The 14,297-nt window shown below is 34.9% G+C and overlaps 1 protein-coding gene across 3 annotated transcripts in view; it reads right to left on the reverse strand.

Annotated features, from left to right (window-relative positions):
- Nucleotides 1-14,297, reverse strand: part of MRTFA (myocardin related transcription factor A) — a 73,539-nt gene that overhangs the window by 51,402 nt on the left and 7,840 nt on the right. For all 3 annotated transcript variants that reach the window (XM_034403397.2, XM_034403395.3, XM_087873906.1), the window contains exon 2: nucleotides 8,306-8,567. In XM_034403397.2, the coding sequence (XP_034259288.2) occupies nucleotides 8,306-8,447 (142 nt within the window). In that variant the 5' untranslated portion in view covers nucleotides 8,448-8,567. The remainder of the gene's footprint in view (nucleotides 1-8,305; nucleotides 8,568-14,297) is intronic.

Below are 14,297 nucleotides of genomic sequence, written 5' to 3' on the forward strand. Positions count from 1 at the left end.
TACCAGTCTGCTTCCGAGTGCAGTTCAAGATACTGGTTATGATCTTTAAAACTCTTAATGGCATAAGTCCAGGCTATCTGATGAATCATCTCATTCCACTAGGACAAGCCCATTGTACTTATGCCAGTAGAGGGTCTACTACAGATCCCATTGATCAAAGGACTCTAACTACTGGGATCCAGAAGAGCCTCTGTTAAGATCTGCCCCCACTCTCCTATCCTTCCACAGGAGCATGAAGACATGACTCTGCCGGGGGGATCAAATGGGGGACTTCCACACTGAAGGTAGCTGCTGGACTATGGCAGACTCCTCCTCCCCATCTTTTTCTCTGCACCCGATCCACCCATTTTTTGTTATATTGATATATTTTGTTTTTCTTTTCATTGTTTATTTTTTTGTTCTATTATTTTACCTTTGTTTTGTTTACAGCTTTTTCATTTCTTCCTTTTTACTGTTGTAAACCATCCAGAGTAGCCCCTCAGTGCGATAGGCAGCAAATAAATTTAACAATAACAATATATTATCATTAATCAAAATACATCCTTACTCCTGAGTCATCTGAAACTATGCAACAGGAGCAAGAGAGAGAAAAAATAGAAGGACCACTTTCTTCATAACTGAATTTCAAAATTAAATATTGACTATCTTCACGCTTACAAGCATTTGATACTGTTGTTCACATTATAATTATTATAATAAATCTTCTGCCATTGACCAACTGGCATCATCAGAATTTCCTGTTCTAGCAAAATCATTCTTTTCAATATGGATTTAACTAGACAATGAGAGTAGACTGCAGATATTCAAGGTTTGCTTTTTAAACATATTTCCTTAACTCTATGAACTTTCCTGCTCAAATTAGCTACTTTATAGGTACATTCCAAAATCAAGCTACAATCAAGCTATAATTCCAACAGATTTGAGCCAATTAGCTATACAAAAAAAAAATCCTTTAATTTATTTTTTGCTAAAAAAAGTCTCTCTTTCCTCTTAAATCTTTCCTACTTGGGAATAGGAAAAAGAGGCTGCATGTGGACCCTTGAATTCCCTAGATAGCTATATTGATGGCAGCTGTCTTCCAGGAATTAGACACTACATGCCGTTGAAAATGTTAGTGTTCAATCCCCAAAGAACAAAAATTCTGACCATGTTAGAAATAATTACAATTCAGAAGACCAGGCTAAAAATTTTACTAGAGTAATTCACTCCCATTTCATTTGGCATTGGTTTTCAGGGAGCAAAAATATGTTGATTCACATATCAATTTAATAAAAATATCAAGAGATTCCTGTCATGCAAATCTTTCTTTGGCAGAACATGATATGATCTGACTAAGTTACAACACTAAGTTTATTACATACAGAAAGACTCAGTATACTCTGATGTAACTATGTCTGGTTTCCTTGAGGAAGATGTTCTGTTTCATAAATTAAATGAATAAATTGGGAGAATAAAACTACAAAAGTATTTTGACAATAGACTGAAATCTCTCTGCTAAATTTGTCTAAAGGTATTCTAAATAACACAGTTTTTAAAAATAACATAGGTCCATTTTACCCATTTTTTCCAGTCCATGTCTTCAGATCAATTAGAACTTGTTCTCCTTGCTAAAGATATTGAAATAATTACATGTCTGTCTATCTGTCTGTCTGTCTGTCTGCCTGTCCACCTATCAATCAAATTTATATGGCCTCTTATCTCACAAGAAGTAGGCCTCAATTCAAATACTTGAGTGATTCTGGATCATGGCTATCATCTAACATGGTAATATTCTTTGATTTCAATGACTGGCACTACAACTTACAATTGCATTTCTAATTTGCCATATGTTCTATAAATTTCATGTTTACCTAAATAAGAACCAATATTACACCAATTTTAAAGATAATGAACTGAAGCTAAATTCTTGCTGTTGGATCAAAAATGTGCAATGAGTCTATATGCAGTTATGCAATGTGAGTTCAAATTTTTTAGATATGGCAGAATTGTCTTGGATCACCCTGAGAACTATCAGTACTTCCTTTTACCATGTGTGAAAATCAAATATGTATTTTTTATTCGTTACGTCTATTCAAAAGATCCTAAAATACCACATTATATGTTATTATAATTTAAGAAACTGTGATTAAAAACAATGATTATAACTTTCAGCTAAACTCAACACTTAATAACTTAATGTATATATTCATGATTCTTTTCATGGGATCAAAATAAAAATGTCACTGCTTTTGAATACAATTATTTTAATTTACCAATCTAAACTATTATTGCCAAGTAATGTGACATTCTACTAATAACTAGGCCCAACCTTGCTTAGCTTCCAGGCCTAAAAGATCAACTGATTACTGACAAGTAGTACAGTGAGGCAACTAGTAGTATTTGAAATAATGAAGCTTTTGACATTTCATAGGTAATCAATGAGTATCCAGCAGTTAGCTTCCTTTTATGTGGTTACATGCAAAATGAAACTGAACAAATGCAAAGCAAGCAAGGTGACAAGGGAAGGAGGAAATGGGTCAGGCACAGGAGACATTGCCTATAGAAATGGCTTGGGTTTTTTTATCACTTGCTCACTTGTAATCCCTTCCTCTCTAATCTCTCTGCTCTACAAGGGTGGGGAGAAGAATAAATGGCCAGGGACATGACAACATGCACTGGCTGTAATCTCAATCAAGTGACTGAGACACTGCAAAATTTGTAAATGCAGGCATTGGTTGCAAGTGCAGTTATTTTTTTCAGAACCATTGTAACTCTGAATGGGTGCTGAATGAGGTAGTTGGTAAGTGAGGACCATCTCAAGAACATATCCAGAATTTCTCTGCCACGTTTGATAAGAGTGCTATACATAAATAGTTGAGAGGAAACTCATTATCCTCTAACATTAAGTTCATCTGCCCCAAGACTAAAATTCCACACATTTCTTTAAACTGAGTTTCTCCCAAATGTATTTTTCTTCACAATAAAAACTGCTTAGTTGGTATGTCCACACAGATTAACAAGCTACTACAAGTTCCAGCCAACCTGATTTGATGTGTGACCCAGAGAGCCAAATTGCCAGGAATGTGAAATAATCAAAATCAGACCAAAACTGATAATAATCAGAGCTTTGGAGGCCTTGGGGTAGAGGAAAGATTATTGCTTCAGTTAACTAAAGATGTGCTAGGGACAAAAAGTAAAAACATGATATGATGATTGATTGTAAATGACAGCAAAGGTTGTGAGTAAAAAAGTGAGGTTTTTTAAAAGTATTAATAAGAAATCTAGCTCACAGTATTAGAAACCCCTCGCTGCCAGCTACTCACTAATATATAAAATACCGTATATGTAAGTATGCCAAATTAAACTATCAAAATTAACTGAATTATGTTATCAATGAAATTATAAACACAGGAAAGTTTTAAACTACACAAGCGAATTATATAATTCAGGAAAAATTGTAAGGCTTTACACATTCATAAACATAAATACATACATATATGTGTGTATGTATATATGTATGTACATGTATATCAATATGTATATGTATATCTATATGTATATATGAATAGCCCATATATTTGTAATATTTTTGTTTTTTTCTTTTTTCTATTCCATTAACTAAATAAAAAAGTAAATAGTTGGAAAACTATGTTAATCTTGCTAATCTGCATAAAACAGCAGCAATCATCATAAAAAAGTAATCTCACATTAATAAACAAGGTGTATTGATAGCAAAACATTTGGAGTTTAATCAAGCTTCAAGGTAAATTTAAGGGTAACAGCTAATATTACTGGAAGACACCTATTAAAGAATAATTAAAAATCTTCAATTTTCAGATAAAATTATTTGGATTAAATTAGATAATTTCAGGGTTTGATAGTTTTTCATATATTTTGGATAGCTTAGGTGATTGATACTAGGTATTATCTTTTTTTTACAGTAGGTCAAAGTGGTTGAAATTTACATGAAAAACCAAGCTATCAATTAAGTGCACACAATTATTATGAAATTCTAGACTTCATATATACACGTCTTAGATTTGATTTATGTAGTATTCTAAACTACTTCTAAAATGTACACATTTATAGTCCACCAAGAAATAATCTGTTCTGAGCCACTCAGGACATACAATGAACTCAGTTGTAACTCAGCAGTCTGTGCCTTAAGCTGGAAACAGAACAAAACCTCAGTAGCAACAAAAATCAGACAATATTTTAATGACTCCTTCCTATTGTTCCAAGTACATTTTCTTCATTTCCCAATGTAAAAAAATAGGTGTGGTCTATTCCATTATATCATTTATTTGTATTTTAAAATCAACACTGACTCATTTTCTGGTTTAACAAAAGGGCTCTTTCTTCCATTAACATTTTTAATTGAGTTCTAAGATAAAATAAGATACAAAATACAAAAGAAAATAAGAAAACAATGGGGATAAAATGGGGAGGGAAGTGAGGAAGGATTAAGAAAAAGAAAAACCATTGACTTCTGACTCTCTCTGTTGCAATAAAATAAGGCATTAACATCAAATCACAGCTTTTTGTTTTTTCATAATATAAAATAGCCATTTCTTTAAGGATCTATCAGTTTAATTGGTAAAACCCAAAATCAAAGTTTCATTCTTTTCCACTTCAAGCACAAATTTCAGAAGTGGTCTCCATGTGAAAACAAAAGCATTTACCAGTATATAGCTTTCTTTTATCAAAATAGTCAATCTTTCCATTTCAGCCAACTCCATAACAAAAGGGCTCTTTCAAATACACTAAAATTTAAAATAATGTTATGATTTAATTAAATATCCTACAGAACAAAATTTTAAACAGAAAAAACAATATTTTAGAAAAAAAAACAGAACAAAACTTTAAACAGAAAAAACAATATTTTAGAAAAAAAAAGAACAAAATTTTAAACAGAAAAAACAATATTTTAGAAAAAAGCTATTCTATTTTTTTAACTAAAGGTTTATTAAAGTTAAAGGCCCTGGGGGGGCCTTTCTATTGCATTACTATAGTTGTTTTTGTTGAGAATTAAAAATCCCTTCTCAAGTCCGTAAATAGTATGTGTATGGGTGTAATATATACAAAACAATAAATAGATATAAGACTCTATTATTTCAAACAACAGTAATATAAGAATTTATAATATATTATAGTTGAAGTATATTTTAAATTATTAGTAATATATATATATATATATATATATATATATATATATATATATATACTGTATATACATATATACATACATACATATATATAAAATACATATATACATATATATATATATATATATATATATAAATCAGAAATAAGATTCTTTCCTTTCATTTAAACTGAGGCATATATACCGTAGTTGAGTAAAAGTATTCAGCAGGTAAATCATAACTTTTAAAATAAAATAGAGTAATTGAGATAGAATAACAATATTACAAATGTGTCTGAATTTACATCTGTGAAAGAAGAACAGCCATGCAACCGCAATAGAAATATATTTAATTAAAAGAAAAAAGAATTTCAATTGTGGGGCAACATAAAAAAGTGAGACTGTTCCTTTACCTATTCTGAATACCAATATACAAATGTGCAAAATAGTTTTGTGCAGCTTAATTTATAACATTTTTTGTAAATATTAAACATTCAATAAATTCTGGAGGGCCTTTAAGTTAGCATTGATTCTTAGTTTCCCAGTTTCTAGCTTAGTGCGCCTTAACTACAATACCAAATTGACTCTCTCAGTTACATTATTGCCCATAAAATTACTTGGTAACTGTCATCTAGGGAGATACGTACAGGCAAGACACTTTATTTTCTTTAGTAATTGTTAAAAGCTTCCAAGTGCGGTACATAAAGCTAACTACACTCAAGAGCTAACATCAGACCTTATCTTCACCGTACTTAATTTTGCAGAATAAATTATATTGATACAGTAAGATACAATTACAACAAAAATCACATACAAAAGGATCTCATTATTTTCTCCATAAAATATGGTTATTAAAATACTCAATTGCTATAGATATAGGTTAGATAAAGACAAAGAAGAAACCCACAAAAGGAAAGGCACATAATTATTTTGATAGAAGTTTTACTTCCTTGAAAATTTGAAGAGAGAGTAACAGAATAATACAGTTGGAAGGAACCTCGAGGGTCTTCTAGTTCAACTCTCTTCTGAAGCAGGAGACTTTATACTTTTTCAGACACATGACTATCCAATCTCTTCTTAAAAACTTCCAGCGATGGAGCACCCAAAGATTCTGAAGGTAAGGTGTTCCACTGATTAATTATTCTGTCAGGAAATTTTTCTTTAATTCTCAGTTGAATCTCTCCTTGATAAGTTTCCATCCGTTACTTCTTGTCCTGCCCTCAGGTGCTTTAAGATTGACCCCCTCTTCTCTGTGATAGCCCCTAAACCATGATGGCGAAGTGCCACATGGAGCCATGTTGTCTGGCACACACGGCATCACCCATTCCTTTTCCAGGTTTCCGGTGCGCATGTGCACGATCAGCTGGCCTTTTTGCGTACGGCAGTGCCGGAAACTGGAAGAGCTGGTCTTCCATTTTCCTGTGTGAGCATGCACGCCGGCCAGCTAATTGTCGCACGCGCATGTGCGCCAGAAACCTGGAAACTAGCTGGCCAAACCTGAAGTTCATTTTTGGGCATGCGTATGCGGCCTGGGCAGCTCCTCTTCCGGGTTGTGGCCCAGACGAGCATGCACGTACTCACTTTTTGGCACTCGGTGCCGAAAAAGTTCACCATCACTTCCCTAAAATATTGGAAGACTGCTATCATGTCACCTCTAGTCCTTCTCTTCATTAGACTAAACATATCCAGTTCCTGCAACCATTTTTCATATGTTTTAGCTTCCAATCTCCTAATCCTCTTTGTTGCTCTTCTCTGTATTCTTTCCAAAATCTCAGTAACTTACTTGTATCATGGTACCAAAACTGGACACATCCAAATGTGGTTTTGTCAAAGCAATATAAAGCGGCACTAACACTTCATGTGTCTTGATACTAGTTCTCTGTTGATGCAGTCTAAGACTGTACTAGCTTTCTTGGCAGCTGCAGAACATTGCTGGCTCATATTTAAGTGGTTGTCCACTAGGACTCCTTGGTTCCTCTCATAGTTACTGCTATTGAGTCAGGAACCATGTACTCTCTACCTGTGCATTTGGTTTTTCTTGCCTAAGTGTAGAACCTTTTATCACCACTGAATTGCATTTTGTTGGATAGATCCCAATGTTCAAGTCTGTCAAGATCCTTCTGGAGTGTTGTCTATTCCCTTGGGGTCATATGCACAGCTAGTGTCACACATTTGCAAATTTGATGAGTTCCCCTTTTAGCCCCTCATCCAAATTGTTTATGAAGATATTGAAGTTTACTGGGCCTAATACAGAATCTTGATGTACTCCATTGCATGCTTTTCTTTGCTAGTCCTCTAGCTACCCCAGTGCTCTAGGATCTTTGAAAGATATGGTTCAGTAGTTCTAAGATCACATCTGCCAGCTCCTTCAGAACTCTGAGATGTAATCCATCCGATCCTCGTGATCTGAATTCATCTGGAGTAGATAAATGTTGTCTTACCATTTTCTTGCCTATTTTGACTTGATTAATATGTCTTTTACAACACTGCTTTGATAGGTTAGACTGTTTTTCCTTTTGCGTAAAGAGAGTTACAAAGAATGACTTAAGCAGTTGCACTTTCTCTGTGCTACCCATTGTCATCCATTAGTGGATCAATTATTTCCTTTACATTTTTCTTGTTTCACACAAGTTGAATATATTTTTTTAAATTATTTTTGACATTTGTTGCAAGTCTTTGTCCATTCTCAGCCTCAGATTTCCTAATCATATATAAAATCTTTGTGCATAGTACTAATTTGTGCAGCAGTTTCTTATTTCTTTTGAGAAAAGAGATTTGTATTTTAGTAACATCTTGAGGGCTACTTTGCTGTGAACCACAGCTTACATACTAGAAGTTTTAAGTTCACACAGGACATGAAGCCCATCCAAAGAAACCACATAGTACTCTATGGTTAGTTAAACATAAATAAAATCATAAATGCAACTATTTCTAGCTAATGGTCTGCTACTCAGTTTGTCTATGTAATCAATAACATAAATGAGTGTAAACATTCTACAAGATACAGGATCATGTCCCTATGTAAAAGCTTTATTCAGTTTTGATCTCCTAACACCAATTAACATAATCTTTCTTAATTTAAAACAGAAGCAGACACTACATTAGGATAGGTTACACTACACCTGCTAAGATGGAGATGTCCATATGTCTACTAAGAAATTCAGGCCTTATTGTTTCACTTACCATTCTTCCTCTCACTAAGAGGAGGAAGATTGGGGTTCCGGCCAGGATGGAAGCCTACAGTCAGCTCAGGCTGCAAGGAAAGTTCCTGTAGTTCATTGGCAACAGCTTCACTCTGTGGGCTTGGTGCAGCCGAAAGAGACATCGAGAGTGTTTCATCTTCATTCTCGCCAACCCCTCCTCCGTCCCGCCCATTTCCAGCAATGACGGAAGGGGGCAGGCACAGGACACCAGAGAAATCCACTTTGGCTTTTGTGATGACAGCCTGAAGAGGGAATAAAAAGTTAGAAACTAAAAGTTAGAAACAAACACATATATATGAATTATTTGACTTTCTTAGATTTAATTTGTTCTCTATCTGCAGGTCTTTTTTTTCAACTTACGTTCAAAATAAAATTAGCTGTTCAAACAGTGTTTAATTTTTTTAATGCACGAATTAGTTATCTGCTGCAGGTCAAAACAGTTAAGAGTTATTTTCCTTCTTCTAAATCCCCTTTCAGTGAAGAAGTTACATTCACAATTCAAATCTAGTTACTACTCCAACTGAATGTAACTGCATGCTTAGTTAAAAATGTAAGAACCACACTATTAATGCTACTATTAGGATAAGATGTAAATATTGAATTTGACTGAGATTTTAAAACTGGCAAACTTTGGTCTGTCCCAATTCTAAAGCAGAAGAGTTGCAAAGTCTTTTCAATAGTTGATCTTCAGGAGGCAGCCCGAGACCCTATTTGACAACATTTGTTTCTTTTTGCTAGTATTACAGGCTCCAGCAGAGCAGAAACACAATGAGGATGTAGGCAGATCAAAGCAGTAAAGCCCTCTAAACCTACCAGAGGAGACTAGTACCAGCTGATGGATTTCATCAGGCTGAGTTGGCCTTTATTTCTTGAGTTATTTCCAGGTGCCAAGTACAGTCCACAGTTGCGTTTTCCAATTGGAACTCCAGATAGGGTGCATTTTTCATAAACTGACCATCTTTATACTTATTGTCAAATATTTTACCTACAAGAGTTTTATTTCCATTTTGTAGATGAGAAAACTTTCTCCCTATTTTCTCCCATTTGAAAAACACCAACCCTAATAGTGACTACTAAACTCAAAGGCACTACGATTTAGATTAATATCCTAGTATTCAGCATAAACAGCAACTAAAATAGTGTATCTTCTAAATTTCTCCCAGTATAACTGTGAGAGAAAAAGGACAGCAAGTTGTTAATTAGGATTAATAAAAAGTTATAAAGCTTTTCTTGAAAGAATGTAAGTGAGCCTTTTTATTAAAAAGCTTTCTTCCTGAAGCAGTCTCCTTCCTGAAGAAAGACATATGAGGGGGTGTGTGGGTGTGGGTGTGTACACACACATACACATACGTACATACAAACACACACAATGGAGGAAGAATTCAGACCAAGAAACAGCACTGTAAAAAACAAGGGCAAGAAAAATCCTCTGATTTTCTCTTCGCCTCATAATTACGTTATTCCCAAATTTCTTCTTTTTTCAGCAGAAAACAATGCAATGTAGGAAACATCTTCCAAAAATGAAAATTACCTTAACATGTATTAATTATTAGATAAAAACGTGTATCTGATGCATACTTTTTCAATCAATTCAACAGTACACTTTACAGTCTCATTAGTAGAAAATTACTAGATGACATTTTGGGATACATTGACCCAACAGTCACTTCTTTGTTGACAAAAAGTATGTGAATCTTCAGATTTAGAAATTAGTGGCAACTTCTTTAGCAATAGTGACATCAACCTTTATCTATTATTAATCCTACACATCAATTCAAAAGTATTTTGCCTATTACTCTTACACAATTGCTTGAACTCATTAATTCAGGCTCCCTTTCATAAGTCACTTGCTTGAAGTGACCCATGCCTCAATTAAAATCAGGGCTTACATTTCTTCCGTTTCAGTAATTCTGTTGTATATTTACTTGTGTGCTTAGGGCTGCAGTCATGCTCAATGACTCACATAAATTTAAGCTTCAACTTCTATGAACGGTATTCTTGTTCAGTGTTTTCTTAATAGTGTAATCATGAACCCTGATATCAGAATACTGTATGCAGGAGTGGCTGAAAAACCCTTTGCCACTATTCCATTAGTGGTTTTGTGAATGAGAAAAGTAACAATGGGGTTGTATTTTCCTCATTTGTACAATACCTAACTGATGGTGAACTCAGGCCAAAGGTTTTGATAATGGGCTTGGCAGCCTTTTCCAGCCTCATATATCCATTGCCAGCTTTAAAGAATATCCAATAACTGCAATTGATCTAGCTTGACTGCAATACTATTTCCAACATTGCACTGGCTCCCACTAAGATCCAACAGCATGGACATTCTCAAGGTCTTCTATTAAACAATGTCATCTAGCAGGACCTAAGAAGCATGCCTTCTCTTATGCAATGCCTGCCCTATGGAGTAGCAACCCCCTGAAATCTGAATGGCTCTGGCTTTGGTTAGCCTTCCAGAAAGCCTCGCTTTTTCCACAGGATGTTAATTGAGCCAGGCTCATTTGGGATTATGATCATATGATAACTTTCAGAGATTTTGATTAGACTGTAATTGTGCTTTTATTTTTTTATATTAACAGATTAACAGAGTTGGAAGGGATCTTGTAGGTCATCTAGTCCAACACTGCCCACCCACCCAAGTAGGAGACCCTGCCTATACCATTTCTGACAGATGGTCATCCTGTCTCTTTTTGAAAGCTTCCAGTGATGAAGCTCCCACAACTTCTGAAGGCAAGCTGTATATATCTTATCTTTTGTTTTGTGTTTTTATCTTCTTATATTTTTTGTGAGCCTCTTAAGAATTTTTAATTGGGATTGATGTCTGTATAAAAATCAACCTGTCTCTGAGTTCTACAAATGTATCTTTTGATCAATACATGATTCACTTTTACAAATTTGTGACATGAACAGCAAACTCCAGTGATAACAATCAAAATGTATGCTCTTTTTTATGTTGATGAACCATCAAACTCACATCTAATTGTGATCTCACTTATTAGAACATTTGACTCAATTTACTCTTAAGAGGGCTGATTAATCTAGTTCTTTACATACTTTTTCTAAATAAGATGGTGAATAGGATGTCTTCATTAAAGTCATGCCACAGTAAAGGTTTCCCAAATATTGAATCTATAATGGAGATATTTGTAGCTTAGGGTTGAAATGAGGACTCCTTGATGCTCTCTGAGCTTGGTTGTTTTCTTGCAGACATTTCATTACCCAAACTAGGTAACATTATCATTGCTAGGAAGGAGTGGGTTTTGCTCTCAGTTTATATATTTATACAGTGGTTCAGTGGTTAAAGATGCCAAGCTTTTCAGCTGATAGCCCGGGTTCAAGACCCGAGGGCCATGTAACAGGGTGAGCTCCAGCTACTTGCCCCAGCTCCTGCCCATCTAGCAGTTTGAAAAGATGCAAATTTGAGTAGATAAATAGGTACCACTTCAGTGAGAAGGTAACAGTGTTCCGTGTGCCTCAGCATATAGGCGTGCTGGTCATGACCACAGAAGTGTCTTCAGACAATGCTGGCTCCCTTGGCTAAGAAACAGAGATGAGAAGCGCCCACCAGTGTTGGAAAGGACTGAACAGGGGAAACCTTTACCTTTCTAGTAATTCTACATCTTTTAATTGAACTGATTTTGTTGTACTTTATTATTATTTTGCAATTATTTGTTGGGGGAAATATGCTGACTCTGTAAACCACTTAGAGAGGGCTGTAAAGCATTGTGAAGCGGTATATAAGTCTAAGTGCTATTGCTATTGTAAGGCATCTTGAGCATTTATACAAATGCAAAATAGAGTACAGATTAATTAATATAATTATTACATATATAGCTCCATTGATAGTTGGATTAAGGAAGGGAATTTTAAACTGAAGGGGATTTCCAAGAGTTATAATATTCATCATGCCTATTTGATGAAAGCTGCTAACCTGCCAGTAAATTCAAAATGGAAATTTTAATTTGCCAAACAGGAACAATGATAGAATGCAGATTGCCTATCAATATTATGGTTGTACATAAGATAATTTAAATCTCCAACAGGCAAAATTATTTATAAAATGTCCAACGTTAGGCATTAAATAAAGATGTGTAATTCTTTTTCTATCAGATGTGTTAACAACTTTTTGCTTAAATGAAATCAAGAAGAACATTTCCTTACTTTCCATTTTCCATTCATGCTTGTTTTGTGTGTAAATGTGTACATCCTTAATTTTCATTCAATTCATTTTCAAAATGGACAAACATAATTTCTGAGGGACAAAAAATTCTGGCTACTTTTAAATCATTCTGATTACTTTTAATCCATAACTTTTAAGCCAGACACAAAATAGCCTAATAAAGCTAAACTGTTGCATTTCAGCATTAGTAATCTACAACAAGAATAGAGAAGAATAATTATCCTGCCGGTATTTCAGCCTTCATATTATTCCTAAAAGGTCCACAGAGCAACATACTTTAGAAATTTCCAATTATGTAATATGTTTACAGGTATTCCTTGACTCAATGGCTAAGATACTGAGCCTGTCAATCAGAAAGGTTGGCGGTTCAAATCCCTAGTATAGGTCTCCTGCGTGAGCAGGGGGTTGGACTAGATGACCTCCAAGATCCCTTCCAACTCTGTTACCTAACTTTCAACCATTCATTTAGTGACCATTTGAAGTTACAATGGCACTGAAAAAAAGGATTTATAACTGTTTTTCACACAACCGTTGCGGTCATGTGACCATCTCCATGATCATGTGATCAAAATGCCATTGACAACTAGCATGTATTTATGAGAGTTGCACTGTCCCAGGGTCACGTAACCAGCATTTGTAACCTTCTCAGCTGGCTTCAAACAAATAAAGTCAATGGGGAAAGCTAGATTTGTTTAACAACTGCATGGTTTGTTGGGGGCAATCACTGCCATGATTCACTTAACAACTGTGGCAAAAAAGGTGGTAAAATTGGGCATAACTCATTTAACAACTGCCTTGCTTAGCAATGGAAATTTGGTAGTAAATCTGTACTTCTTTCCCAAATTTTAAAAACTGCAGAGGAAATCAATCTGAAAAAACGCTCCGAGATTATTATAAATCAGGAGTTCTCATACTGTAGGTTACAACACCTCCTTCCCCTCCTCCCAAGCAACTTATCAGGTTGTGCAGGCAAGGCAGGTACACTTTCAAACTTGCTTTAGGCTCTGCTTCCCACTTTGTTTGCATAAACTAACATTTTAAAGTTTTAATAGTGTTTGTACTATTCCCTGCACAACCTGATATCAAACAACTATTCTTAAGGTTTAATGACAGTACTATTCCATAATGCCTATTAGTTTAATTTGAATCACACTGTGGTTTCACTGATCACTCATGTTTACTTACTAAATAGTACAAATTCTGCAAGGGAAATATAAACTTAAAACCACAACTATATTGGGGGGGGTTGCTAATATCTTTTAAGGTTTTGTAAATGAAATCATACACTATTACAACAAGATTTTTAAAGGAAAATATCCCTTTGTGCTGTTATGAAAGGTCTGGAAGCCTTCTGCTAACAAGTCATTCATTTTTGTTCAAATGCTGACTGCACACTGAAAGTAAGTGGGACAAAGTATTGGATGGTTATCTGAGATTTAATTGTAATTAAATGCAATTTACCAGACATTGCTTGCTATAAAGCCTCATTAGAAGACCAATACCTATTAGAAGCTCTTCAGATCCTATTGGAAAGACAGTCCCAAAAATACCAAAAGTTTTAGTAACACAAAAAACAGAACCTAATGTGCAACTGCAATTCCTTATGGGCATGGATGAAATTCACTTACCTTCCCTACCGGTTTGCCAATGTGTGCGCGCCTTGATATCCACGTGGGTGGGCGGAGCCTCCCACAGCTGCCGCTACCGGTTTGCCCGAGCCGGATAGAACCGGTTGAATTTTACCCCTGCTTACGGTACTTGAAACTATAGGAGCAACTCTACATATGAC

Source organism: Pantherophis guttatus, chromosome 7 (genome assembly GCF_059756535.1).
Source record: "Pantherophis guttatus breed Tessera chromosome 7, ASM5975653v1, whole genome shotgun sequence".
In the NCBI taxonomy this organism is placed as follows: domain Eukaryota; kingdom Metazoa; phylum Chordata; class Lepidosauria; order Squamata; family Colubridae; genus Pantherophis; species Pantherophis guttatus.